The sequence below is a fragment of the Xiphophorus hellerii genome, chromosome 17, assembly GCF_003331165.1.
Source record: "Xiphophorus hellerii strain 12219 chromosome 17, Xiphophorus_hellerii-4.1, whole genome shotgun sequence".
Classification (NCBI taxonomy): Eukaryota; Metazoa; Chordata; class Actinopteri; order Cyprinodontiformes; family Poeciliidae; genus Xiphophorus; species Xiphophorus hellerii.
The window spans coordinates 8,434,163-8,461,824 of record NC_045688.1 but is presented as its reverse complement, the minus strand read 5'-3'; the positions used below and the strand labels follow the sequence as shown (position 1 = coordinate 8,461,824).

The 27,662-nt window shown below is 37.2% G+C and overlaps 1 protein-coding gene across 2 annotated transcripts in view; it reads left to right on the top strand.

Moving 5' to 3' along the window:
- The window catches only part of LOC116737002 (ankyrin repeat and BTB/POZ domain-containing protein BTBD11-A), a 183,185-nt gene that overhangs the window by 120,758 nt on the left and 34,765 nt on the right, over positions 1 to 27,662 (top strand). For both annotated transcript variants that reach the window (XM_032589938.1, XM_032589939.1), the window contains exon 2: positions 7,824 to 7,973. In XM_032589938.1, coding sequence (XP_032445829.1) covers positions 7,824 to 7,973 — 150 coding nt within the window. The remainder of the gene's footprint in view (positions 1 to 7,823; positions 7,974 to 27,662) is intronic.

Below are 27,662 nucleotides of genomic sequence, written 5' to 3'. Positions count from 1 at the left end.
AAAACCAAATCATCCGTCTCAGATTATCTAGCTTATCCCCCAAAAAATCCAAAAAGTCCTTACAAAAACTACTTTACCAATCTCTGTTTGCTTGGGAAATACCACCAAATAAAACTCTTCCAGATAAAATTACATTCTCATCTGATTAGAATATAAGTGATGCGTCGTGATGTGATATTTATTTTTAGATTTAAGCCCGTAATAGTCAGAACGTTGGCGAAACGGTTGTGGATTTCTCGTTGCTTTTCTCCTGTGGGTTTTTACCAACAGCTGCGTTATGGATCAATTCTCAGTCCATCAGTTGGGTCAACCATTTAATCATTTTGACCATTTCGGTCCCCAGTACATTCATTCATTATTGATGAGGGAATAAATGTCTCTCTGGTGTAGCAGCTATCACACTAATTCATCCCCTTTTTTTTTTGATAAAATGCTTTGTGTTGCTTGTGTTGTCTGCTGGGTTTAAAAATCACTCTGCTTTTTTCTAAACGGCATTCCTACAGAAAAGCTTTTCCAGCTCAGCCAATCGCTGCAGCGCGAGGCAGCAGGCGCCTAGTGCCATGGCAACTGCCTGTTAATATTCCTGCAGAGTTTTCTCTCTGACAAGGGAGGGTGCGCAGTTCCTTCACAACAGAAAAAAAAAAGAAATCAATTGGACATTCCTGCAGAAAAAAAGGGATCCAAATGGTGCAGACTGATCCTATTGACCTTCACTTTCCATTCAGGATGACATCATTGTTACACAAACTGCAGCTTTTAATGGGAAATCAGTTTAGTTAAGATATTTTTATCTTCCAGGGATTTCTCCTGAGAAGTTTGCTCAAAGGTTGGACTTTAACGGGTTGAGCTTCCTGGCGATAAAACCATCCAGGCGGGATTGTCAGCTTGTCACAAAGAGGAATTGATCACGGATCTCATTATGCTGCCAGCTTGATCTCAAACAGAGCAGGCAGACCTTTTGTCCTTTCTCTGTTTGAAAAGACCTTGTTTTAATATTAGTTTGTCTTGAAATAAGAAGAAAAAGGAGCAAGGAAAAAAAGTCACGTGTCAAACTCAAGGCAATAAACTAACAGTTTTTTGTCTTAAATTTTCTAAAATAAAATGAAAACGCTCTGATTTCTTGGCATTAGCAGAAAATGAGCTTTCAGAGAAACTACAAGATACTACGTTAAAATCCTCTCTTATGTGTCAAACTCAAGGCTCGGGGGCCAAATCTGGCCCGCCACAGCGTTTTATGCAGGCGGCCGTCTAGACTCTAAAAAGACACAAAAATAGAACCATCAAGATAACAGTGAGCTTAAATATTATTTTATCAATCAATTCACAGCAGGTTTTATTTGTTTACTGCCAAATTGTATCAATCAGTCCCTCCAAATCCCTCCACTTTTTGCATAATTTTGAATTTATTGCACATTTTTCGCAAAAGTGATGAAAAATGTTAGCCCTAAATATTTCTTACTTCTACTATATTTCTACTGAACAGCTGCCTCAGCCTTACTTTATGTCGAGTGATACGGCAAGTAATAAAAAGTTGCATTTACTATCATACATACGTGCCATTATATATACATTTTTACCAAAAACACTTCTTTAATTGCAAAAAAAATCACAAAAACAATCGTGAAATCTTGGACTGACTGAAAATATGTTCCTTGCTTGTGAATCATTTTCTGCTCGCACTTGGAACATAAAAGTACCGTCACTTGGCAACCTCTCAGCCAATAAAATGAAAGCGTTGAACTGGGTGCGTTTGTTTCCATCTAGTAGGTATGCCTGTTTCTGATTAATTAGTTTGGTAGGTACGTAGATAGATTGATTTTCGTTAGAAAAATGCCAATGTTGCTTATCTTGATAAGTCAGCAGACATGGGGAAGCCATGATGCGTTGTCTCTGGCTCAGTGAAAAAACCTAAGAAAAAAACATATAAAAGTGTTTTTGCCTTCGATGCCATGAGCAAATGTTTGGTGTTGGAGAGAAAAGTATGTTTCCAATTCAAAATGTCAAGGTGTGCCATTAAACCAGCTGTGTTTCCCTGTGAGCTCTGCTCAAACCGCATTGTACCGTCACCTGTGAAAATGGTAAGCTGTTTTTCCTAAGCCACCACGGTGCCTGCTAGTCTTCAAAGTGATCTCCTGTGGACTCAGAAAAGGAGATTTCAACCAGCCTAATAGAGGCTGTCATTTTTCCCATTCAGCCAAAAGTCTCACACACGATTGTGTTGTGTGAAATATTCTCAAAACCTTCAGAGTATTACTTTTAAAAATGTGATTTTTTTTTTTTTTTTGCCATTGTATTGTGTTATAAAAAGGTAGGCATTCTTAGAAAATAAAAGCATGACATTCTTCATTTGTAGTTATGTGTAACAGGACTCAGAAAACAAGGTTTTTGGGGGATTTTTTAATCTTCTGTTCCTCAGAAAAGTCCTCAAAGAAAAATTTTTCAAACAAGAATTTGAAATTCCTTCTTATTTTGGAAAATTATAACATAAGTTTGGATAAAATTTATATTAAAATCAATTTAGTTGGAGCCATGGGGAACTGAGCTACCTTCTGGTACAATCTAACAGAAATATCTAAAAATATTGTGAGATATATTTCTAATATATCTCAAAATATATTGAGGTATATTGAAATTACAGAGGTGTTGCTAGTTGAAACTTAACAGGCTAGTTAGCAGTTAGACTAACTAGCCTGTTAGTTAGCTAGGAAACTTGAAAGTTGTTAGCAAGTTTGCTTACAAACAAGTTTGTTAGCACAAACTTGCTAACTTGCCTGTTAGCAAGTTTGTGCTAATAGATTAGTTGCTAGCATCTATCCTAAGTCATTCTCCCAATAGCTAATGTTGGACTGTCCAAAATATACTTTTTACTTTATATATTAATTAATAAAATTAGCTCTTGCCAACAGTTTCAATTAAATTACTGATTTTGACCTCGAAGGTCAAAATTATTTAAAACAATAATGACCTCTACAGCTTTGACAGCTTGCAGTGCTAATTTTTGCTAACAGGCTAGGTGCAATCAAGCTAGCAAGACAACATCTTGTATATAGTTGTCATGTGACGTCACCGTTCTGGGAACGTTGTAACTGACGGCCATCTTGGTAGGTTTCTGTAACTAACTGTCATGACAGTTGCAATGGAGTTGCTATGCTAAACAAGCAGATCCTGTGTTTCATATGTGTTTAGATCCCAACAGCAGTGATTTATTGACAAATCTGTCTCTTGCACATTGGTACTTTCTTTTTGTTGGTCTCAAAGTCATGGTTCATCCATGCTTTGCCCTGTGTTTGCCTACCAAGATGGCGGTTCAGACTATGTTTTGTCCCACTTTTTGATTCCAGGCTTTCTGAATCTAATTTAGTTTTCTACATTCTGATTGGTGGGGTGGCAGAAGGAAAGTGCAAGTCCTCTTTAATTCCACTTTTTACAAACATACTGCTTTAATGTGGAAAATAAAGAGAAATATATAAAAATTTGGAAATCTATGGCAAAATATGGACAGCCTGGTTCAAAAAAAGGGTTAAGTTGGGTCATTTATATTTCTGGTTTCCATCCATGCAATTTTAATTGTGACCAGGCCATCAGTGCTCTGGTGTTGCTTAAATGTATAACTTCATCTCAGAGAAAATGTGTGAAGAGACTCGTTCTTCACATAACTACGCACCAATGCTTTAAAAAAATCTGGCAACAAGATTGGTTCATTAACTTGGCAAAAACATGACATCTGTTTTAGCAGCTCTTAATCTTTATTTTACTTGAAATAATACTCCTGTGTTTCTTGTTCTCATACAGTCGTGGTGTGTATCCTTGCAGAGCTCGATTTCCTCTGCATTATTTATGATGACTTGCATGAGCGGCAGTGGTCCTGTTGAAATCACTACAGGGATTCCTTTACGCATCGTGGAGCTCTGTAGTGGTCTTGTCCCAATGACCCAGTCTCTATTAGTATCAACTGGACAGCGGCTGACATGCTCCCAAAATAAGAAAGTACAACGAATCTTACCTATTTAGTTAAAATTAACCCATTTCTCAACATTTTGCTGGGCTCTTTTATGGGGGATCTAACGCCATAATTCAAGAGCAACACATTTTTAGTTTGAAAGCAGGACTTCATGTCTTTCTTCTCCAAACTTGTAAAGTTATTTCTCAAGACTTCTGCTCTCTTTCAAATATTCACTCTGCTTTTAACACGGAGCACATGGCTGAGGCCGCTGTTTCTCCCTACATCCAGTGGATGGCGCAGGTTGCTACAATCGACATTAGCCACACAGGCTCACCGGAAACAAACACACCCACTAGAACACTTTCATTCTATTGGCTGAGAGGTTGCCAGGCAACGGTACTTTTGTGTTCCAAGTGCAAGCAGAGATTTGATTCGAGCAGAGACAAGTTTTGAGCGTTAGGAGAAAGATTTGAGAGAGCAGAAGTTTTGAGTACAAGTTTTGGGAAGAAAAACATGAAATCCTGCTTTCAGACTGAAAATGTTTGCTCTCGAATTATGGGAGACAACTTCCCCCGTACTCTTCTTGTTGCCTTAAAGGTCAAACATTTAAAAATATATATCGTTTTCTTATCTGTGATGCGCATCAGTTTTTCCTCTTCATGAAGCCAGACTGGCGTTTTTTTCTCACCTCTGATGTTTATTACACAAACATCACCCAGGATCAAATATTCCTCCTTTTTTTGTATCTGGAGAAGCCAAATGTTGGTGAGAGATAACATGTAGAGGGAGTGGGAGGTGGGAAAAGAGATGGCTGCGGACTTGTTTATACGTCTTGATCTGACAGGATGAATAATTCAGCAAATAACTCTGTTGCACCCTGTGGGTTCTTTAAAAGCATAGCTTTTTGAAGTAGGAGAACAAAAAGAGGTATAAGTAGATTAAATCTGGACGGCAGTAACGATAGCTGGCCGTGATTTCAGAAAACACAGAAACGTATTTCAAAGTTCAAAATCTAATTTTGGATTCCCAGAGAAATTCAGGAGATTTCTCAACCTCGCTGTGGGAAAGGAGATAAAGCTAAACTCTCAATGAATTTTCTGGTTGCCTTGAGGCGTTTTGAAGTTTTCTGTCAGAACCTTCAGTTGCTTTCTCATGATATTTACGGTTCTGAACAAACTGCTGCAAGACCAACTCAATATGCTGCGTTCCTTAGCTTCACTGCAGACTTCGAGTTAATATCCTCCATTTAAACATGGATATGACCAGAACAATTGACTCCTAAATGAGCTGCTGGTTGTATAACCTTAGCACTGCGGTTTCAAATCCAGCTTTTTAACCAAATATGGTTAAAAAGCTGTGAGTATTGTGATTATTAACAAATATTTCTTGGTTAAATCAGAACAAGCAACCACATAAAAACATCTGTAGATGTCTAGTCTTCTGAGGGAAATGTTTGTTTTCTTTTTATTCACTTAAATTTTAAGTTTCTTCAATAACTTCTTTGCTTTACGAGTTTAAGGCCAATAATTTAATTTAATACTATCTGGAAACACAAAAACATTCAAAAAATCTGAATAACTCACCTAAAACCAGCAATATTTACAATCTGTATCATTTAATTACAACAAATGTGTGTCTTCAGTCAGAGGCTTATTTATAACCAATGTAATACAGACTGCTACAGGAGGCATCAGCATTTACAGAAACTCTTGGAAGAAAATTGCATACGAGTTGCAGCAACATTTTATTTACGTCTGGGGATTAATAAAGTATTTTTTAATTTAATGTCATATGGTGTTTTACAGTTTTTGTAAATGTCTGTTTTCTAATTTATTAGCAGCTGATCATATTACCAGAGAGGAAATAATTGATTACATTGCTACATCTACCTTTAAATTACGAAGCTGAAGTTGGTTTCTGATTGCAGCTTTCGATTTGAAAAAAGGCTAAAGGGCAATTCCACTAAATTTCTCACTACCTTAAGTATCTTTTATCTACTCTAGTAAAAACCTACAACATCTAGACTCTGTAAACCTGAACTAGATTATTCTGCTCCAATAGCAGAATATTTAAAACCAAGTGTGGGATTTATGAAACCTTTATTTTGCGACAAGATAAAGATTTTGTGACAAACTCTGACTTGTGAAACTTCAATAAAGGGGAGTTTCACCTCATTTTCCACTATCTTCTGCATCTTTTATGAGAGAAAACAAAAAGCTAAAACTGCATATAACGGCAAAAATCATGGAAATTTCAGAAGAGGAGGAGTTCAATCCTCCTGTGGTCCAGATGGAGAAAGAGAGCTGAAATCACCCTTTATGGAAGTTTCATTAATCAGATAAAGTTTGTACAAATCCCACATTTGGTTTTAAATATTCTGGTATTAGTTGAGAATAATCCAGTCCAGGTTTGAAAAGTGTAAGTGTTGTGGTTTAGGAATTAGAGCAATTCTAGTGTGATCCACATGTGTAAAAAGTGGTGAAATCAACCTTTATTGAAGTTTCACAAGTCAGATGAATGTTTCACGATTCACAAACTTGGTTTTACATGTTCTGGTATCTGTGCAGAATGATCCAGTCCAGGTTTGAAGAGTCTACATATTGTAGTTTTTAACTAGAGCAGATTAAAGATGATGAAGGTAGTAAAAAATTAGGTGGCGTCACCCTTCAGCCATTTCTCGAATCGGAAGCCGCAATCGGAAACCAACTTCTGCTTCGTCATTAATCTCATCAAAATGTGCACATGGTTTAAATCTACCTCTGTTTTGTTGAAATACTTCCAATCTTTGGAAACTTTTCACATATTTTTCCCAAGGAATTTATGTTCAGGCACACCCAGATATCATTTGTGTTGCGCCTCCTGCTTAGCGGTCAAGTAGCAATGGAAAAAAGCTGCAAAAGGAATTATTGGAAGCTCTAAATTAAGTAAACCTACCCAAAAAGGCTGTGGGAAGAAGGGAGTGGGACTCTGATTGGGGAATACTGGAATTCCCGGGCTGGACACTGTGGGAAGAAAACGCTGTGGGAGGAATTTGAGGCTAAATTCAAGAAAAGCTCTGGCTTGTTGCCTTCTGTCCAACTGCATGGGCCTTTTCTCTTCAATGCTGGCATCAAATATAGACAAATAGACTAAGTTCCCTCATGTTTTAATTACTGTTTGTTGAGAAACGGCTTATCCTGCTGCGCTGGGTCATTAGGATTAGCCCTCAGTGTGGTGTTGCTTTCCATTCTCCTGCAGGAGAAAAAAAACAACTCAATATCCAATCTGTCACAAGCCGTTCTGCAGCTTAACAATGCCTGGCTGCAACAATGGCCTCCTAAATGGATTCATTCTTGTCCGCAAACATAATCTGCTGCAACAAAGACGAAAAAAAACAACAAAAAAAAACAATACACCTGAGATCATAAGTAGTTATATAAAACAAGAAACAGCTCCCGCCGAGGTCACAATTTGAATTCATAGAAATAACAGAGCTTAATTAGACTTCAGGTGATGAATTAAAAAATAGACAACGATTAACGCAAACAGGAATATAAACTCGTGTTCGACTTCACAGGGAATCTCGGATTCATTTTTCGCACTCTATGCTTTTAACCCTACGCTTTACGTTTAATCATGAAGATAAATGTTTACCCCAAGCTGCAGCTGGAGAAGAAAATAAATGTGGATCTCCGAACTCCCAGCTCTGTTTTTCTACATTTAGCTAAAAGTGCTGATTTGCATTTCTGCGTCTCCTCTGCAGCCTCCATCCCCCTGGTGTTTCGTGATGCTGCCTGTATGTGAGGGGGGGGGAGATAAAGTTAGTTTAACTAAATTTCCTCCTCAAATACGAGTTCAGCTGCTTGTTGAGCCGTGACGTCTGTCTCTGTGTTTCTTCCAGGTGTGCTGAGTCTGCCGGAAAGTTTGAACCTGCACCGAGACCAGCAGCGCTCAGGGAGAGGCAGCGAGGGTCACGGGTACTCCCAGGCCGAGCTGCGCACACTCGAACAGTCGCTGCTGGCAACCCGAGTGGGCAGCATCGCGGAGCTGAGTGAGTGGAGCGTCCTTCTTCTTACCCAGCATTAACAAGTTTTGTTTTTTTAGTGGAATGAGTCAGCAGTCAGAGCCGTGTTAGCTTGGAGAATCAAATGGAAACTCTCATGGGGGAGTCAAGCATATTATTAATTATTATAAAGTAAATGCCTCCCATCTTAACCCACTCAAACTTTCCTCACTATGCGACCTAACAAACACTTATTTAGGTACTTACAGTTATCCTCTGTTACAGAGTTGGAGTGATTGACTGGATTAATCCAGTTAATTGATTATTTGAGAAGCCATTTGCTGAAAGAACAAAACCCACAGAGGAAAGCCAAAACTGTACAATAAATAAATGCAGCTCTGGAAAAAAATTAACTGCATTGAACCCATTGAAAATCTCCTGTTTTTTTCAGCTGATATTGATTTCTGAACTCTTTCTGAGTTAAAACATTAGTATTATTGTTTCTAAATAAATATGAACACGTTTCTTTTGCAGTATTTGAGGTCTGAAAGCTCTGCATCGTTTTCATTATTTTGACTTATTTCTCATTTTCTGCCAATAAATGACATTTTTGCTTTGGCTTCAGAGACATGTTGTCAGTAGTTCATAGAATAAAAGAACAATGTTCATTTTACTCAAACATATACCTAGAAAGAGTAAAATCAGAGAAACTGATCATTTTAACAAACGCACCCACTGTAACACTTTCATTCTATTGGCTGAGAGGTTGCCAGGCAACGGTACTTTTCTGCTCCAAGAGTGAAGAGAAAAGTTTTAGAAAGCACAGTGAATATTTGAAAGAGAGCAGAAGTTTTGAGTACAATTTTTACAAGTTTTGAGAATAAAGTCATGAAATCCTGATTTCAAACTGAAAAAATGTGTGCTTTCGAAATATGGCGGAAGAATTTCCCACCATGAAAAAGTTAAAAAGTTTATTTACAAAGAGTGTGCAAATGATAATGATCTTGATCCAAGGAAGTTCTGGAGATGATACGGAGAAATACACTACCAAACTCTCATAAAAAGACACTCAAATCACAAAATTATTTTATTCAAAGTTCAATTTGATTGTCTATTAAGTGAAATTAAACTAAAAGAAGTTGAAAATGAGTTTTCCATCTTTTTGTCATCAGTGGGATGTAATCAGTGAATAGTTTTGTTTGGGTATGCGTTATTCTGATGTAGATAAACATTACTGATTCAAAATGTCACTGTGCCTCGTTTAAACTACCAAATGTTTCATCACAAGTGAATAAAAACAGGAATCCAGGAGGAGACTGTGTGAACCCCGATGGCATTTGACGAGCAACAAGCTTCCATTGCAGACGCTTAAAGATGAATTTCAATGCTGTTTTTCTCTTTGTTCTCGAAATTTAAAGTGTCTTTTTATTCAAAAAGAAGACGCTGGCGAAGCTTTGTACTGACGTTGAGTGCTAAGCTAAACCGGACTGCTTTGTCTATGTAAATTTACTCTTTATTCTGCTTCACAGAGAGCTCAGTCAGTCACTATTTCTCCTTTTATGAAACAATAACAGTGAATATTTTGGATTTGTACATCATATCCCTGTTGCTCGGGGGCGTAGGAATGAACATGGCCGCTCCCTCAGGCAGTCACGGTCGCTCTGCTCGTCCTCCGACTTCCCTCTGACACGCAGCAGCCAGGATCCTTTGTGCTTCAGCTGGTCCGACACCTGTTTATGATCCGTGCCGGGGGAATCCTTTAAATCCAAGGTCATCGCCTCCGAGGGTTTCAACCTCCACTTGCAGCGAAAAGCTTTAACTCTTTGTTTCTCTTATTAGAGCCGGCGGTCCCCCATAGACGTTTGAACAATTCGTGGCGGCGTCCTTGTACATTTATCCTGTTTGCTTTAACCCTAAAGCGCATTGCAGAACCATAAATCATCGCACTTCCAGGTCTGTTCTTTGACCTGTGAGCAGTTTGTGAGGCATGATGTCGTTTATCAAGGGAAAAAGTACTTTGCTCTAAAAGTCTTGAGTCATCCTCCATTTCTTTTTATTTTGCTCAGACTCTCATGATCCTATAAAGCAGTGTGGAAGAAAAGATCCTTGGATTTTCTGAAGATCTTTCAAAGTTTTTATTGTATATTAGGCTTCATTTTAATTAATTCAGTCCAGTACCTCCTCTGTCAGTTGTATGGAGGCATAATATGGCCAAACATTTTGTAAATTTTGAGAAATTTTGTAGAAAAAAAAATACATTAGAGGGTTTGAAAAGTTAAAAAATTGCTAAGAAACCTCAGAAATATTTATAAAATAAAAAGCAACAAAAATAATAATTGAATAAAACTTCAAAAATTCTGAAAGACTTAAAAAATTACAATTAGTTTGCCTTTCAAAGGTTCCAAAACAGTTTGGGGATTTGTTAGGGCCATTGTAGAGATATTTCTATAAAAAAGGAATAATTTCTACTAAAACAATCTTGTACATTTTGAGAATTTTTCTAAAAAAAATTAGGAAATGAAAAGTTTAAAATTAACTAATGTACAAGTTCTTATTGTGTAGACTTCCTTTTTGCTAATGCAGTCCAGTTTTTGCTCTTTTATTGTTTTTTTTATTTGTAACTCCATGTTATATGACAGCATATTAGCATAAATTTGAGATTTTTTTCTAGAAAAAATGTGTGCATTTCTGAGTTTGAAAAGTTAAAAAATTTGCTTAAAAAAAACTAAACTCAGAAATGTGTATAAAATAAAAAGCAACCGAAATAAAAAAAAAGTGGTGAAAGACTTTGAAAGAAATTATAATTAGGATGCCTTTCAAAGGTTACAAGACCATTTGGGGATTTGTCGATGCAGAGAGTGTTTAATACACTTATAGTTTATCACTGCTGCCAAATCTTATTCCTTAAAAATCATGTTTTGCCTGCAGTAATTTTAGAAACTAAAAATATGCGGGGGGAAAAAATCACCTGATATTTATTAATTTAACAAGACACCAGCAGCCGCTACTCAGCTGTTTCCAGGCAACTGTAATCATTAATATGTACAAACTAATAATGTTGAGTAGTCACTCAACAGCCTATTAAATACAAATACAGTTTCAGTGAATCCTGCATAATATGAGAAATCGTTTCACTAAACCACATTTAATTTTAATACCTGTATATTTGGGATATTAATCCAATTTTAGAATGATTGGAAATAAATATATATATATTTTTACCCCTCCAGGGGGTCTTTTGTGGGCTCTAGTGTCATTTATATGAAAGTAGGCTGACAGGAAAGGGGGAAGGACAGGGGGGAAGACATGCCCGGGGGTCGAACCCACGGACTCAAGGCCTCCAGATATGGGTCGCGCTATCCCCTACGCCACCACGGCACGCCCAATTGGAAAGAAATATGCCTGGTGAAATTAATAAGACTTTTTAGATGCTGTAAATTACAAATCCAGTTTATTATCAGTATCACTGTTCCTGTGGAGACTTTGGGCTTTCCTCTGCCTGAGTTAAACATTCACACAATCCAGCGAACACAAACTGCTTGCAAGTGTAAGTTTAGTGGATCTGAGTGGCTTCTGTGGCAAGATTTTCTCCTCATGTTGCTATTTTGTGAACAGATTGATCTTCAGTTAACGAATCACTGAGTAACACTAGTGTGCATCTGCTTAGCAAGTGTACATTATGACTGCATCAGGAGTCCTACTTCCAACATGTTCCTCCATCTGCCTTTTTGCAAAAGAGAGGAAAAAATTTTACCAAAGCTGATACTTCTCGACATAGACACAGTGAGACATTTATTCAGATAGTCTCATCTATTCAACTTTAACCCCTTGCAGCGTGACGTCACACATCTCCCTGCTGGAGGAAAAAAGCTGCTTCACAACAATGAATACTATTGGAGAAATTTGAGAATGTGGTTGCTCAGTTATAGATATTTAATTTTTTACAAAATACTGGGCTCAGTGGGAGAATTTGAGGAATAAGTATAAGGATCCAGCAGATCGCAGTAGTTCAACAATAATGGACGCAAGCTGCCGTTAAAATCTAAAGAAGAAGAAGATTTAGCTGTTAAGTTGTCAATATAACGTGCTAAAAAGGGACGGTGCTTTGCTACACTATGACAACTAGACAACAAGGTGAGTAAAAAGTCTTAATTAAGAAAAAATAGCGAGGGAGAGGGAATTAGTTCAGTTGCGCTAATTTGACAGGTGTTTAAATTAGCTAATCAGCTAACGTACTGTTAGCTTAGCTGTTAGCGGCGGTAGCTAATCTACCACTGCTATCAGTTATTAATAATCGGCAAATACACATCAAGCCTAAAAGCATGCCTCTGTGACGGACTGAATGTTCTGAGAAATGTTTTGGGGGGGTTTTGGCGTTGAATCCTGAAACGTATTGTGGCGCTGTTGTCCGTTGCTATGGCAACGAGTCTGCGTACATAGCGTACGGAGAGAAATAAATAAGCGGTTTTGAGTTGTTCTTTAGCGGTTTTCCTGCGTTATTTCACACTTTGCTGAGGCGCAATGCACTAAGTTAATAATGCCTGCATCTCCAGATTTTATTTACTTAACGGAACTTTTCCACCGCAGCAGCGCGAATCGTCTTTTTGCCCTCCAGCGTTGTGCGCATGCGCAAAATTTCCGGATGTAAACAATAACATGCAGGCGGACCATAATGTAAACAAATCATACAGATTAATTACGCCAAGACTGATGTTTACAAATACTTATTACCAAAAATAATTTAATTTATTAGAAGATTAGAATATCCCGTCCGACCAATAACGGAAATGAATTGAAAAGTATGATTAATATCTGCTTAAAGGTTATTTTCAAACTGTACTTTAAATCAAAATTCAAGGTTGTTGTTTTTTGCAAAAAGCTAGATCTTGCAACACAACAGCGATATTCATTTAGCAAAATAAATACATAAAAGAATCCAACTCGTTTAAAAACACTAAAAAATTAAAATGATTAACAGCAATTTATAGGCATTTGGGAAAAACTACAACTTAAAAAAGGCGAAGGCGATTTGAAGGCAGTCTAAAGGTGTTATGCTTAGTCAATTTTGCTATAAAAAAATAGTGTGCCTGCTCAGATAAACTGCAGTGATACATAATTCATTCCTGGTATGGAGTTCCTGAACCATCAGACTTCCCCTGTTGCTGGTGAAATATGGTCCAGAGCAGCAAAGATGAGATATAAGATGGCAATTTTCCTCCCAGAGCACTGTGGATAAATAAATACTTGCTGTTATTACATCTCTCAGACAGATATAAAATAGTGTGGTGCCTATTTAATGGTGAAATGTGTCCTCTTCAAACACAGGATGGAAAAAAAAATGGTCACCATCTGGCAAAATATAACATGACCTTTTTTTTTCTTTTGCTCATAAAAAGCACAAAGGAAGAGATGCCAGGTTGCTTTAAATAGACCAACTTTACAGTTTTGTTTTTGTTTGCATAATCAAAACACGAGTATCAAAGTTGCAGCTCCAAATGAGGAGGGAACAGTCAGGATCTTCCTGTACTCTTAAATAATTTAAACAAGCAGCCTAATGTTAACTTATTATTCAAACGGCCTGAGGATGCACGTCCAATGATTTAAAGACATCATTAAGACTCACCTAATAACTATTTATTATGAATATTCCTTGCTTCCTCCAAATCTACTTGTTAATTTACTAAAAAAAAAAAGAAAAGCAATGTTCTAAAAGATGTGCCGATTAAAATTTTCTAACTGATGCATCTTTAATCTGTGACGAAACTTCTTGAACTTCCTTATACAAACCAATATTGCTCCATTTCCTCCCTTTAAAAATGAGAACCTCCAACCTAAAACTGCAAAGTCTTTTGTTTTTTGTCTGATTTAATGTAGCTTCAGACTGACTCCTCCACAACAGCAGTTCAATAAAAGTTCAGTTGAAATCCCTATAGATGCTATATGATTATATAAGTAGGTTATTATATGTCAGCATTCTTTTTTAGCAGCTATTGTTCTTATTTTACTTGTACTATGACAACTATTCAACCTTTTTCTAGTGGGAATATTTAATACTGTAACATAATGAATTACTTTCTCTCTAAGCTTCTTAAAGTAAAGTATAAATGACAAAAATGCTTGTTACCTATTTATAATAGATATTGTTTGTTATTCTGCTAATAATTGTGGCACACCAGAACAATTAGTTCCCAATCTGATATTTTCTCATCCCTGAATAAAGGTGATCATGTCTAAGGCTGTTTTTTTTTTTCATTTTTTCATTTAATTTGAGATTATGCAGGAACTATAAGATATTTTTTCTCTTCTTTTTTATTCTTTTCATTTTTGTGATTTCTTTTCTTTCGGTAACTGCAGGAGTTGTTGTTAAAACCTGAGTGAAGTTGGCCACCCAGCTTCTTAAAATTAGACAGAAATGGTGTCAAACGTAAAATTTTTGTTTGTGCCGCTATCATTTTAAAGATATTAAGAAATGTTTCCAGAGGTCATAAAAGGTCAACCAGCCCCCCCCCACCTTTTTCAAATCAGACAAAATTGGTGTCAGATAAACTTGGCTACGTTTGTGCAGCAAAATTGTATGTTTGTGCTGCTTTGGCTTTGAAGATATTAATAAAAGTTTAAAGGTCAAAAACTCAACAGCCCACACTTTTACAGAATCGTTAATAAAACTTCATTAATATTTTCAAAGCCAAAGCAGCACAAGCAAAAAAAAAAAATTGCCGCACAATCCAGCACAAATGTAGTCAAGTTGATTGACACCAATTTTATCTGGTTTGAAGAAAATGGGGAGGGGCTGGTTGACCTTTCATGACCTCTAGAAACATTTCTTATTATCTTTAAAAATGTTTGCTGCACAAATGTTTGACACCATTTTTGTCTGATTTGAAGAAGGTGGGGGGGCAACTTCACTCGGGTAAGTGTTATTCGCTTTGTGAATTAGACGCTGTGCAAGATATTTGTGAACAACTAAAAAATAAGATGGATCAGGAGCTTTGAGAAGCATATTTGTGAAAACTGCAGAGTGTGCCTGCGTGTGAGTCATAGAGTAAGTTTGTGTGAATCATAGAGTAAGTTTCCTGTTGTTAGAAAACTGCTCAGGTCTAAAGTGTACGTGTGAAACTGCAAGGAGAGAAAGAATCTGACCACGATTGCTCAGAAATGATCCAGAATGAAAACATTTTGATGCTTGATAAAAGTTGGATCCAGTTGCGCTCTGATTTACAGTAATTATCCAGAATAATTGCTCATAATAAGGAACCGTTTGTGAAAGCGTGAACCAGCTGCAGAGTGGCAGAAAAGGCCTGGAACAAGTCAGCAGCAGGAAGCAGGTGTTTGATCATCAGAAACTCGGAAAGCTGAATTGTTTTGACCAAAATCGTTTCTAACTTATTAGCTCAAAATCTGAACTATAAACAGGGCGGCTTAAAAGTAAAGCAGTCTCACAGAGCTGATTGCCGGGGCAATTTCACGCTCGACTTGTTTGGTAATTAACGGATAATAGAAGAGGCTGTTGAAGAAGAGCATTCATCACTATGTCCATAATTTGATTCCCTTAGAAGTGGGAAAGCTAAGTGTTTTATCTCTGAGGCCAACATTATATCTCCTCTTAACTTATACTTATATTTTTACTGTTTTTGTCAGAGCGAGGCATAAAGATGCTGGCGTCTGAGCTATTCTTTCAGGACATTTTTGCTTTCTTTTCAGCTACGTGCCATGCTCTGTGTGGCATAAAGGATCCAGACGTGTTGAACTGACATATTGTGACCAACTGGAACATTGAACCTTTCAGATACACTCAGGTTTCTGTCAAAAAATGATGTATTAATACAGTCCAGGGCTTTACTAATGAGGCTCTCCTGTTGCTGCAGTTCCTGCTTCACAGAAATTATTTTTAATGCTGTGCAATGTTGCTAAGACTCTATTATCATTATTTCACCTCATAATTCTGGTTTCTTGATATTTTTTGAGCTAGATTCACCCGTAAAAGCACAAACATTGAAAAACAAGTGGCTTTGATTGTGAGAAATGCAGAAAATGGGTTGCAATAAACAATAAATCAATTAATTGCACAATAAATTAAAAGAAAATAAATCATTTTCATTTGCTTTACTTAGTGTTTTTCTCTTCTCCCTCTCTTTTTACCAAAAACTGAATGAGTATTCTGTGTGGTTCGTTGGTCTCAACTATCCCCTTTTTTTTGAAAGATAATTTTGTTTACAGAGACTTCATAATTTATTTAATTTGTTGTTTCTGTAGTTTTTTTAATTTATTTTGGATATTTTAAATGTCTTCCAGTTCCAGTGTGTAAATGTTCATTAAATTTTAAAGTTTATTGATTTACCTGCAAGAATATGTTCTTGCATTATTATGATGCCATTACCATTATATTACTTGAAAATGGTCTCAAAACAACATTATCATTTATCGCGATAAGTTCTGGAACAATTTATTGTCCAGCAACATTAGTTATTGTGGCAGGCCTAGCTACTGCACTGTTAAGAGTTTTTAATCTTTAATATGCTAAATAAACTATTCTTGTTTTGATCAAATTTTGAAATGTCAAGGTGGAATTATAGCTTATAGCGACTTTATCTAAACCGTTTTTTGCCAAATGCATTAAAACAAATCCTGCACGTTTATTTTGCGTTAATTTACACCAAATGTGCAACAACACAAGTAAACTGAAGCAAATTACTCTGAAAAACGAGTTTTTAACTGGTTTAAATAAGCAACATCCATCCAAACTCTCAGGTTTTTACTACAAGCTGGGTTTAAATTATTTGATTACCGATTTACATATGTGGTGTGGATGTGACCTGAAATATTTTTCTTCTCGTCTTTGATCAGTTCTGCACTTCATGTGACTTGACACAAAAAAAAAACATGGTTTGGTTCTGCTTGACTTTATTAGTGGATTTGCATCAGCATGTCTGAAATAAGAAGGTCTTCAGTGTATGAGAATAATGACGCTAATCGAACAGATGAAACTGGTGAAAAAAACGTAGAAAATTGCAGGTATCCAAAAACAAAAATAGAGCTCCATCTGTTTTTGTTTTATATTTAGCTCAGTGTTTAGACTTTTTAAGAAATCCTTTTTTTGTGCCTCAGCTTGACAACGTAGATGTTAAAAAATTCAGGATTTGCAGGAAGATTATCTTTGAAATTTATACCCATACCCAAGCGTCAGGGCCTTGAATACAAAAAGTATAACTAAGATTTACTTTTACAGCATTTCTGCAAAATTTTATTAACATCTCAGCTTTTTATTGCTGCGACTCAGACATCTTCCCATCCTCTCTGCTCCATTATCCCTCTCTCGCTGTGTGAAGATGGGATAATGGGATAGTTTTGCACACAGGAGGGGGTGTTACATTTCATCTCCAGTCCATCAGAGGTTGAATCATTTTTCATTTTATTAGAGTTAAAATACTTTTTCCCACTTTGCTATACATCATCATTCCTAATCTTTCACAGTCTGACCCATTTCTCTGCCCAGGTGAGGTTAGAACGATGGGGGAGGGGAGAGAAAAACAAAATGAGTCAGTACATCTCTGTTAAGTTGTTAAAAGCTCATAGAAACCATAATGCACTTAGTAAACAACATGAAACAGGGTGTGATGAGGCTGCGTCTCTGTGATTTGGGGGCTTTTAAGTTTAAAACAGGCACTGTGCCCACTGCAGCACTTTAGCTGGTGATGATAAAACCACCCTTGAGTCTTTTTCAGTCTCTTCATAATGGACAGCTCAATCTTTTGTGGGGGGCCGCCTGTCATTTCACTTCACTTTGCGTAGCCTTCTCTGCCCTCCTACCAGTCTGCCGTGCCATTCTCCAATGTATGTCTCACCAACTTAGAGTTAATATTTTCTAAAAAGAAACGTTCACTGAGCTTTAACTCCGGGCGAATGCCATTTTCTCTCTCTGTCTACCGAAACCTTTAGAGAGACAGCAAAGGCACACTGACAACACAACTCCACCTCGCAGTCCAAGTCTGGTTCACACTCATCCATCCAAACCAAATCAAACAAAGTCTTATCTTGTATTTTGCAGTAATTAAATCTCATTGGAGTTATTATTAGGGTGGTGGGTTAGCATTTCCTGATTCTTAATAGTATTCTTTTAACTTGAGAAAGAAAAAAATCAGTGTGTTAGTAGGCTCCCTGACCCTTTTAGGTAAAGCTAATATAGCTAATAATTGGGTTTTTCCTTCAGAACTTCTTGAAATCTTCATAGCTTGGATTCATCCTGCTTCCAGATGCTGTTCTTAGAGACTTTAATCTGTATTGATATGATGGCATCGCGCAGTTTGTTTGAAATAACAATGTCAGTCAAACTGAATCATTTTGAGCCCTGAAGTTTTTGGAATTTAATTACAGATAGTCAGATGAAGCCTATTTTATGCTAAAAAGACCTGCCAAACATGGCCTAGAGACGGCAATAGCAAACCAGATAAAAAAGAAAAGAGAGAGAAAACCGGCCTTTGTTGCCCAAATGTCTGAATGACCCACCGGGAAAACTCCTAATTAGCCAATCCAGGACTGATATACAGTAATAAGCACTTTAGAAACAGACTTCGCATTACTGCAGAAGCTAACGTCTTCCTCGTCTCTATACTTGGAGGTTCAGCTAATCAGCATCAAGGAAAATGAATGCTGCTTCTGAATTGGCTGTTTTGCAACTGCTAGCAAATAGTGAGTAAAGTAGCATTGCGCCAAGGTGTTTCAGATTCCCAAACTGCATATTTGGAAAAATCTGTTGCAAATAGACACAGGGAGATAGTAAGTTGAACTTGCTGTTATAGTCAAGAATCAATTTGTGACATGTTTCTTTATCTTAATGGAAGAAGCCATCACTATGGCTGTACTGTGATCACAAAGATGGAAATTGTTAACAATAATATTCAGTAAGGTTGGTACAAATCTCCTCCTCCTGCAGTCTGATCTGTTGATTTATGGCAACATGGATTCATATGTCATGTTTACACCTAATCCAGACACAACCATGTGAATGCTGCAGCTGAAATCCAGACTATTCAGGCCAGTCGACGTTTTTCCAATCAGTTATTGTTCAGTTTTATTGAACCAATGTTTCTCTTACCTGAAAGGAGCGACAACAGGCTTGGCCTCCTGCTGCTGAAACCCATTTACTTTAAAGTTGGAGACAGTATCCCACTTACATTGGTTTTAACTAGTGGTTATTTCAGCTGCTGTCGCCTTTCTTGAACTTCCATGCCCATTCTTCTCTGACCTTTGACATCTTCAAGGCTTTTTTCATCAAAACAACTCTTACTCCCTTGGCATTTTCTCCTTCTAGTGCAAGAAAATCCCAGTATAATCTGAAATATTCATCATCATGTCATATTTCTTTCCTTTTCTGATATTTATTGTAAACTTAACCAAGTCAAAAGAACTGTTATGTCTGAAATATTATATTATAGAGGTCAGTACTTTAGAAACAAGGATATAACATCCATCTAAACCTGAGTCAGAACTTTAGATGCATCGTCCTTTAGTTAAATATTTACTAACCCTGTTCCAACTTTTCAGTTTCTAGCTCTGAAATTCTATTTTCTTTCTGTCAGACTGTGTTATCTTGATATCTTTGATAGATTACACCATAGAAATGGAAACAAATTATGTCAGTGTACCTGTCACAAATCACTTAAAGCTGGTTCTTTCTTTTTGTGCTAAAGATGGCAGCATAATACTAGAAAAACTGAGATGAGATGTCGATACTCCCAGATTTAATCAATGCTCTGTTTATTTTCCAACATCATAATGTTCCCTCCACCTTTTATTACCATGATACGCTTGTCACGCTTTAGTATTGTAATTTGTTACAACGCTGTAAGAAGAGAAAGATGTGACAGGACTTTATGTCATACAAATTCTCTTTATTCCTTCATTTTAGACCCATATAATATGCATCTTTTTAATGCCCCACACAAATGGTATTATTGGAAACGATGTGAATGTAGATTAAGATGTATGTTAGAAAGTCAATTTAACTTGCTGAATACACTCACCGGCCGCTTTGTTAGTGTGAGAGATGTCATCTGTACCTGATCCCAGCAACATTAGGTACACCTGTCAAACAGCTCATTAACACAAATGTGGAATCAGCCAATCACATGGCAGCAGATCAAGACATTTAGGCCTGTAGACACGACCAAGACGATCTGCTTCAGTTCAAACTCAGCATCAGAACGATGAAGAAAGGGGATTTAAGTGACTTTGAATGGTTGTTGGGCTGAGTATTTCAGAAGCTGCTGACCTGCTGGGATTGTCATACACAACCATCTGTAGGGTTTACAGAGAATGATCCAAAAAAGAGAAAATATCCAGTGAGCGGCAGTTCTGTGGGCCTTGTTGATGCCAGAGGTCAAAGGAGAATGACCAGACTGGTTGGAGTTGATAGAACCACAACAGTAACTCAAATAACCACTCGTTACAACCAAGGTATGCAGAAGAGCATCTCTGACCGCACAACACGTTGAACCTTGAGGCGGATGAGCTACAGCAGCAGAAGACCACACCGGGTGCCGCTCCTGTCACATAAGGACAGAAAACTGAGGCGACAATCCGCACAGGCTCAAAAGCAAATTGGAAAAACGTCGCCCGGTCTGATGAGTCTCGATTTCTGCTGCCACATTCGGACGGTCGGGTCAGACTTTGGCGTCAACAACATGACAGCTTGGATCCATCCTGCCTTGTATCAATGGCTCAGCCTGATGGTGGTGGTGCAATGGTGTGTGGGTTATTTTCCTGGCACACTTTGGGCCCATTGGTACCAATTGAGCATCGTGTCAACACCACAGCCTGCCTGAGTGTTGCTGCTGACCAGGTCCATCCCTTTATGACCACAGTGTACCCATCTTCTCATGGCTGCTTCCAGCAGGATAACGCACCATGTCATAAAGCTCCAATCATCTTAGACTGGTTCCCTGAACAGTTCACTGAACTCAAATGGCCTCCACAGTCACCAGAACTCAATCCAATGGAAAACCTTTGGGATGTGGTGGAACGAGAGATTCACATCATGGATGTGCAGCCAACAAATCTGCAGCTACTGCATGATGCTATCATGTCAGTATGGACCAGACTCTCTGAGGAATATTTCATGTATCTCGTTGAATCTTTGCCAACAAGGATTAAGGTTGTTCTGAAGACAAAAGGGGGTCCAACTCGGTACTAGAAAGGTGTACCTAATAAAATGACCGGTGTATATACCAATGTCAATAGGTCAATTTAACTTGTCTATAATTTAAATAATAGACGGCATCAGTGATATGATTATATGATTGCCTAATTACGTCCAAGCAAACCTTTGCAATTGAGATGTTTAAATGAGCAATTTTTTTTCTCCAGACAAATTTAAGAGTTTATGTGTAATAGAGGGGCAGTGAATTAATATTCAGGATTGATGCAGTTTGTTGTTCACATGAGAAGACAATGTGGCAGCACTGACCTATGAAATCACTTCATAAATTGTCCAAATTGTAGAGAGAAAACAATCAAAGCAGGAAAACAATTAAATGTAATTCGAATGATTGCAAAGTATCAAACCCAAATTTAATCATGTGACCATGATGATTTGTCTTAAAACAATTTGTCCTCAAGTATATAAACAGCTTTAAGTTTGAGCTTCAGGAGTGATGTGTATATTTGAAATGCTAGACTTTGATTTGTGAAACTAGGCCTTTTTTTGGTGTAAAGCAGCTCTCTGGAGAAAGTAAACACTCAACAATCTATTTTTTTCATTAGCAATTATTGCCGCTGCGCCTGTCAAGTGACAAAAGAGCATACTCATCATTGTCTCTTTCATTGACTCCAACAACTGAGGGACAGAGTGAATTTATCTGTGTTTAACACTCACTTTGCACTCTGTTCCAGAAAGATAGACAGCTGCAGCTAATGGAGGCTCACTAATAGCGTTTTAAAATGGAGGCAGGAGGCTAATAGCAGTTTTAGAGTAATAAAACAATAAATCGATTTATCTGCTTTTCTTGCTTGCTCCTTGTTTTGCGTCTTTCGGGTTTGCTTTCTTTTCACTGTGTAACTGGTCTGATTTGCCAATTATCACACCTGCATGAAGTATTTTACTCCCTTGTGGAGGTAGTCGGCTTTTATTGTCGCTAATTCATTGTCTCTCTCTGTGAAACCTCTGGGGTTTGTAACTCGGGAAATGTCTTCGTGTTCAGTAAGGATGGTGTTGTCCACACACGAGTTTAGATAATTACTTTCACGCTCGATCATGGCATTAAAGGCGGCGTATTAAGGAAAATTCACATTTTGTTCTTTCTTCTGGGTTTCTGTTGCTCCTTAAAGCAACCCAATTGCTTTAAAAAAACAACAACATGCAGTCAGCGAAGTCCAACCCGTTACCTAGCAACCCAAGTGTAGCTCCAGCACATTTGGTCATCTGGTTTTCCCACTGTATGCACTGTACAATGGCTGCTGGAAAAGACATACATTTTCTTGTTGACTTTACCATCCAGAAACCACTTGCTGTTGTTTATGCAGGAGGCTCCACTTATGCTTTTCAAAGATGGATGATTGTATAACTGCGCATCTGTTTGCAGCTATTTTCACGTGAAAGTGTAAACGTTGAGTTGGGGGCTGTGAGCAGCAGAGAGAAAGAGACCCTACAGCTGCTCGTCTTTAAAGGAGCTCAAAATAGACAGGACTCAGCAGAGTAAAATGTCATCATCTAAGAATGATTTTGTTCAAAAAATGTAATGATTATGTTTTGTATCGCCCATAGACCTATCTTAATCTTTTAAAGGAAATATAATAGTTCACCTTTAATGTTCTGTCCATGTGTCTAGTGAAGTCCATCCCAGTCTGTAGCCTCAAAACAACCCTGCAGAAATCCTTTGACCGTTTTCTCACAGGTTTCCTCAGAACGAGAGCAGAGAAAAAAACCCATTTTGATCCGCTTTGCCAAGAGGAGGTCTTGGAACGAATGTATAAACATTCCTGAGATTTTCATAGAACAAATCCAACATCTTGTTTTCCCTGGAAAAGCAGCTGAGGAACCATTGAAACATTGGAAGTCCAGTTGGTGGAAATTGGCTGGGGATCCCGCTCTGAATTACAAAGGATGCAAATATAATTTAAATATATATTTTTTTATGTTGTTTTTAACTAAAAATAAGTTCCTGCATTTGATTCTTACAGAGTCAGTCACTGATTTATCTCCTGTTTTGGTTAAATTTGATGTTGTAGAAAACTGATTTACGCAGAGTAGATTCAGGCATTTCTAAATTTATATTGTTAAATTATTTAGTAAAGTTCCTTTTCTAGCTCTAAATGTATTTAGATTATTTTCTCTTGCCAAAGTTTATATTCCTTTTTTCAAATGCCCAGATCTAACATAATCAAATATGCAAATTAGCTGATTATGTCATCTAGCGATTAGTAGTAGTACTTTAAGGTACATGTGAGGCTGTAAATAGCTGCTACATTTACTCAGGATTCCCCCAGGGTATTATAAGCCTGGCGGGCCACCAGGCTTTACTTGTGCCCCCACCAGGCTTAGCATTGATTTTTTTTAAATGTTTAAATTTTTTAGGACTTTAAAGTTGGTGTTCAGGTATTAATCTTGAAATATTTCAATAACCCATAATTGTCAAGCTATATTTTCAAATTTCCTGCCAACTTTAAAAGATTTTTAACTCAAAAACACGACGGGCTGCTGGATGAATGACTGCCCTAGCACCGGGCATAGAAGGTTTTCTGGGGGAAACCTTGAATTTTCTGTTATTTTGCATTCAGATTCTGCTCTAGCTTGGTAACAAGTTCAGTTAAACATCAAACATGTTGATAAGTATATTAGCTGTTATATTCTTCTGACTTTGCTTAATTTGCAAGTGTTTGAAAGCTAACATACTAAGCTATATGCAATAAGACAGTAGCTGAGAGTGTTTAGTTGTGGCTGTTTATTCGTGTCAGAGTTTATTTACCCTCCTTTTGAGCAGCTGTTGCTGCACAAACCAAATTTGCTTTTCATGTTTTCCAGGGCTTTAAGCATTTATGGCGCTTTTTAAAATGGTTACGATGAAACATAACATCTCAGCTCATTTGACACAGTGGATACTAAAAACCAGACATATAAAAGTCATTCATTGCGCACTGATGCAGTCCCACTTCGTCCCCTGTAGGTTTCTGATAAAACATCACGTCTGTTTTTCTGGTGATTTTGGCTTTTCTGGTGCTTTGGTGTCGTTTCTGCTGCAGCAGACTGGAGCTAATGATGAAAAAGGAGGAGCTGTGATGATCTCTGCTTTGATCCAGAAATAAACTTTCCCAAAAAGACATTTCACAGTATTTTACCGTATCTTGCATCACAGGACTCCAATTGCTTGTTTCATTCAGAATTTGTTTCAGAACAGAGGAAAAATAACCAGATGAGAGGTTTGATGCTTGCTGACTCCAATAGTGAACACATATGTGGTAGAAAACATGTTGATGATTCATGATTCACAGCGAAATATTTAATTACCCTGCTGTCTCCCATTGTGATTAAACAGATGGTGTTACGCTGCTGCTGACTTCAAGTGTTCTTTGCAAGTGCTCCAGATAACCTGCTGTTGTTTTTGGAGTAATTTTTGTGTTTGGCTCAAATCTAAACCAAAGAGAAGCAATGATTATTGTCGTTCTGGTCCAAAAATGAGACTTTTTTAGATTTTTTTTAGATTGGAAACTGGCAGGCCGGCTTTAGAGAGAGTTGCAGAGATGAAGTAATGACAAAATAAACAAGACCTTTGAGTATTTTTTATCAGTGACAAACAGATTGTGCCAGAAAATAAGAATATACCAACTCCACAAGAAAAGATGGTAGTGGCAGCATTATGACACGGGACACCAGAACTGCAATGATATGGCTTCTGAACTTCTGTTTACAGATTAAACACAGAGGAATAGTCAAAAATTTCAGTCAAAAAATATCTAGAATCCAAAGATTTTCACCATCCAAATCTGTTCCTACAAAGTGAAAACCGCTTATAATTTATTTTCTATTTAGGTCTGTCACCATGACAAATTTTGCTGGATGATAAATTGTCCACAGAAGTCATTGCGATAAACGATAATATTGTTATTTGAGACCGTCTTTAAGTAATAAATTGCATAATAATAATGCAAGAACACATTCTTAAGGATAAATAAACTTTAAATTCTAATGAACATTTAACACTGGAACTGGAAGATATTTTAAAGACCCAAAAGAAATTAAACAAATAACAAATAAAAGGAGTAATAAAGTCTCTATAAACAAAACTATTCGTTAAAAAAGAAAGTTTATTTGAGACCAAAGACTTTTGTCATCCAGTTTTTTGGTGTAAAAAGAGAAAGTCAATAAATCATTAAAATAGATATTACTGAGTTTGTTTAAATTTATTATGCAATTAATTGATTCATTGCGACACGTCTACTTCTATTTTGCAGTTATTTGCTTCTTTACACTGGTCTGTTCAAATAAAAATCCCAATAAAATGCATGAAAATTTGTATTTTCTCCAACAGACCTGAAGGTTTTTTGACAGCCAGCTCTAACAAAGCTCTCTGTATGAACCTCCTTTGTTGTTTTTGCCCTTTTATTACGTTCTGTTTGGATCAGTGTAGTATTTATTTTGAGTTGAGCATCAAGTGCTGCTCTGACGGCTGGTGTATTAACCCGAATGAATCATCATGCTGCTTCCGCAGGAAGACGGCTTATTTGTTCTCGCAGTTCTTTGTTTTCGGTCCTCTCGTTGGGAGTTAATGCCATGTTGCCTTTCCTTGTTGGATTTTTTTTATATCAATACAAACAATGCATCATGTCCCTATGATCTCAGAGCGCAAGAAGACAAATTAGATGATGGATCAGTGATTTTCTTGTGACTCAGCCACCCTTGCTTCCCTCTGGAGCTTCTGCGACTGCAAATAACATCTTTACTTCATCTTTTGCTTATCACATTCCTTAAATCAGCTTGGGAAACTACAACTAATAAGCCATTAGCCTCTGATTTAGCTAGCCTAAAACTCTTTATGTGTGCTACATCCTAGCAGGTCAAACATCCATTAAACACAGACGGTTATCTGTGACCTTCTTTCAGATATTTTATATCAACCGATGATTAATTTCAACCCGAGAACTGCTGGTAAAAGTAACTGCTTCTCCCTGTTGATGATGACATGTTCTGTAATTGACTGTGATTAATATTTACCATCGAATTGCTAATGTGCCCCAGAGGCAGAGCACTGAGATGGCCGTATTACTAACCGATGATTAAATGTCCACAACGTGTCCTCCGAGTGGCGATAGGCCTTGACAGTGAGTCAGAGGACGGGGAAGGAATCGTCCATCCCAGACTCACTGCATCGTCGTAACGCTTTAAAGCTCTGGTTCACAGATGGAGATAAGCAATGTTTCCTTTTACAGCGAGAATAAATTAGCTGCTAACTCTGGAAACCAGGAAAGGCCATCGTAAAATTTTATTTTTATGACTCTGTCTTAATGCAACGGTAGTTACAGTTATGCAAAAAAATAATAATAATTGGACATCATCTTAAATCTTCAGTTCTGTGTTTATAAATGTTCAAATATTGATGTTTAAGCTTATTTTTGGTTTTTATCTGAAACTGTATATTTGGAAATGCATAGTTAAGACAGAAGATTTTGTTTGTAATGATTTTTTTATCAGTGAGGTACTGAAAATTGGTCAAGTAAAATAAAAACTAAAAGCTTGTCAGTCAGGTTATATTGCTTATTTTTAACACTTAAAAAAAATTTAAAACAGAGCAATATTTATTAATTTAATACTGTGAACCATAGAGACGCTTGTGTCTCCGAAGATTCAGGTTGCAGATCCCTGTGTGATCCTATCTCCATACAACAGCTAAAACTTTTAAGTGCAGTATTATAATTTTTAATTCATTGTTAAAATAAAATTGTGAAGATTTAAAAAAAATATCTGCCATTGAATATTTTAAAAAGACATTTATTTAGTATAATTTCTTTAGAGCCCCTCTTGGGCCCCGTCTAGAACCGGCCCTGGCCTGCAGGTTTGGTGCATTTTTGCTTAGCATGTTTTTAGCTGCATTTTATAATGAAGTTAAGTTTTATATCCAGAATATCAACGACAAAAAGTAGCTATTAAAACAATTGAAATCTGTATTGCTTTAATTGGGAACCGAAGCCCCTTAGCTTTTTCTTGTTCTTGAATATGTTTATCTGTATTAATCTGGATTGGTTTTTCTTGAGACATAACAAATGTTTCACTGCATCTGTGAATAAAGTTTAAAAAAAAACATCCCCCCCTTCTTAGGTTCGACCCAAAAAGCATATACAATGGCGGAACAGGATTTTTTGATGGCAAATATTGACGCTTTGCAAAAGAAACACGCGACTCTGAAGAAGGACTATGACCAACTTCATATGACAAAAGAAAACTTGACGGCGAAATTCCAGCGTCTCAGCAGCAGTCGCAATAACAATGCAAGAACCTTGCAGGGACGAAATGAGATCCTTGAGGAGAAAAACAAACGTTACACAAAAAGCATCAGGTCTCTTACTTGTGAATTGGAGGAAACGAGAGCCACGGCTCAGCAGTTAAAAAGCAGTTGCGACGCTATGGCGAGATTAAATGTGCTCCTGGAACGCACACAAGAGACAATAAGACAGAATGCAGAGGACTCGATAACTGAAATGTCCCAACAACTGAACTGGCTTGTAGTGCAGAACAAACAGCTCCAAAAAGAG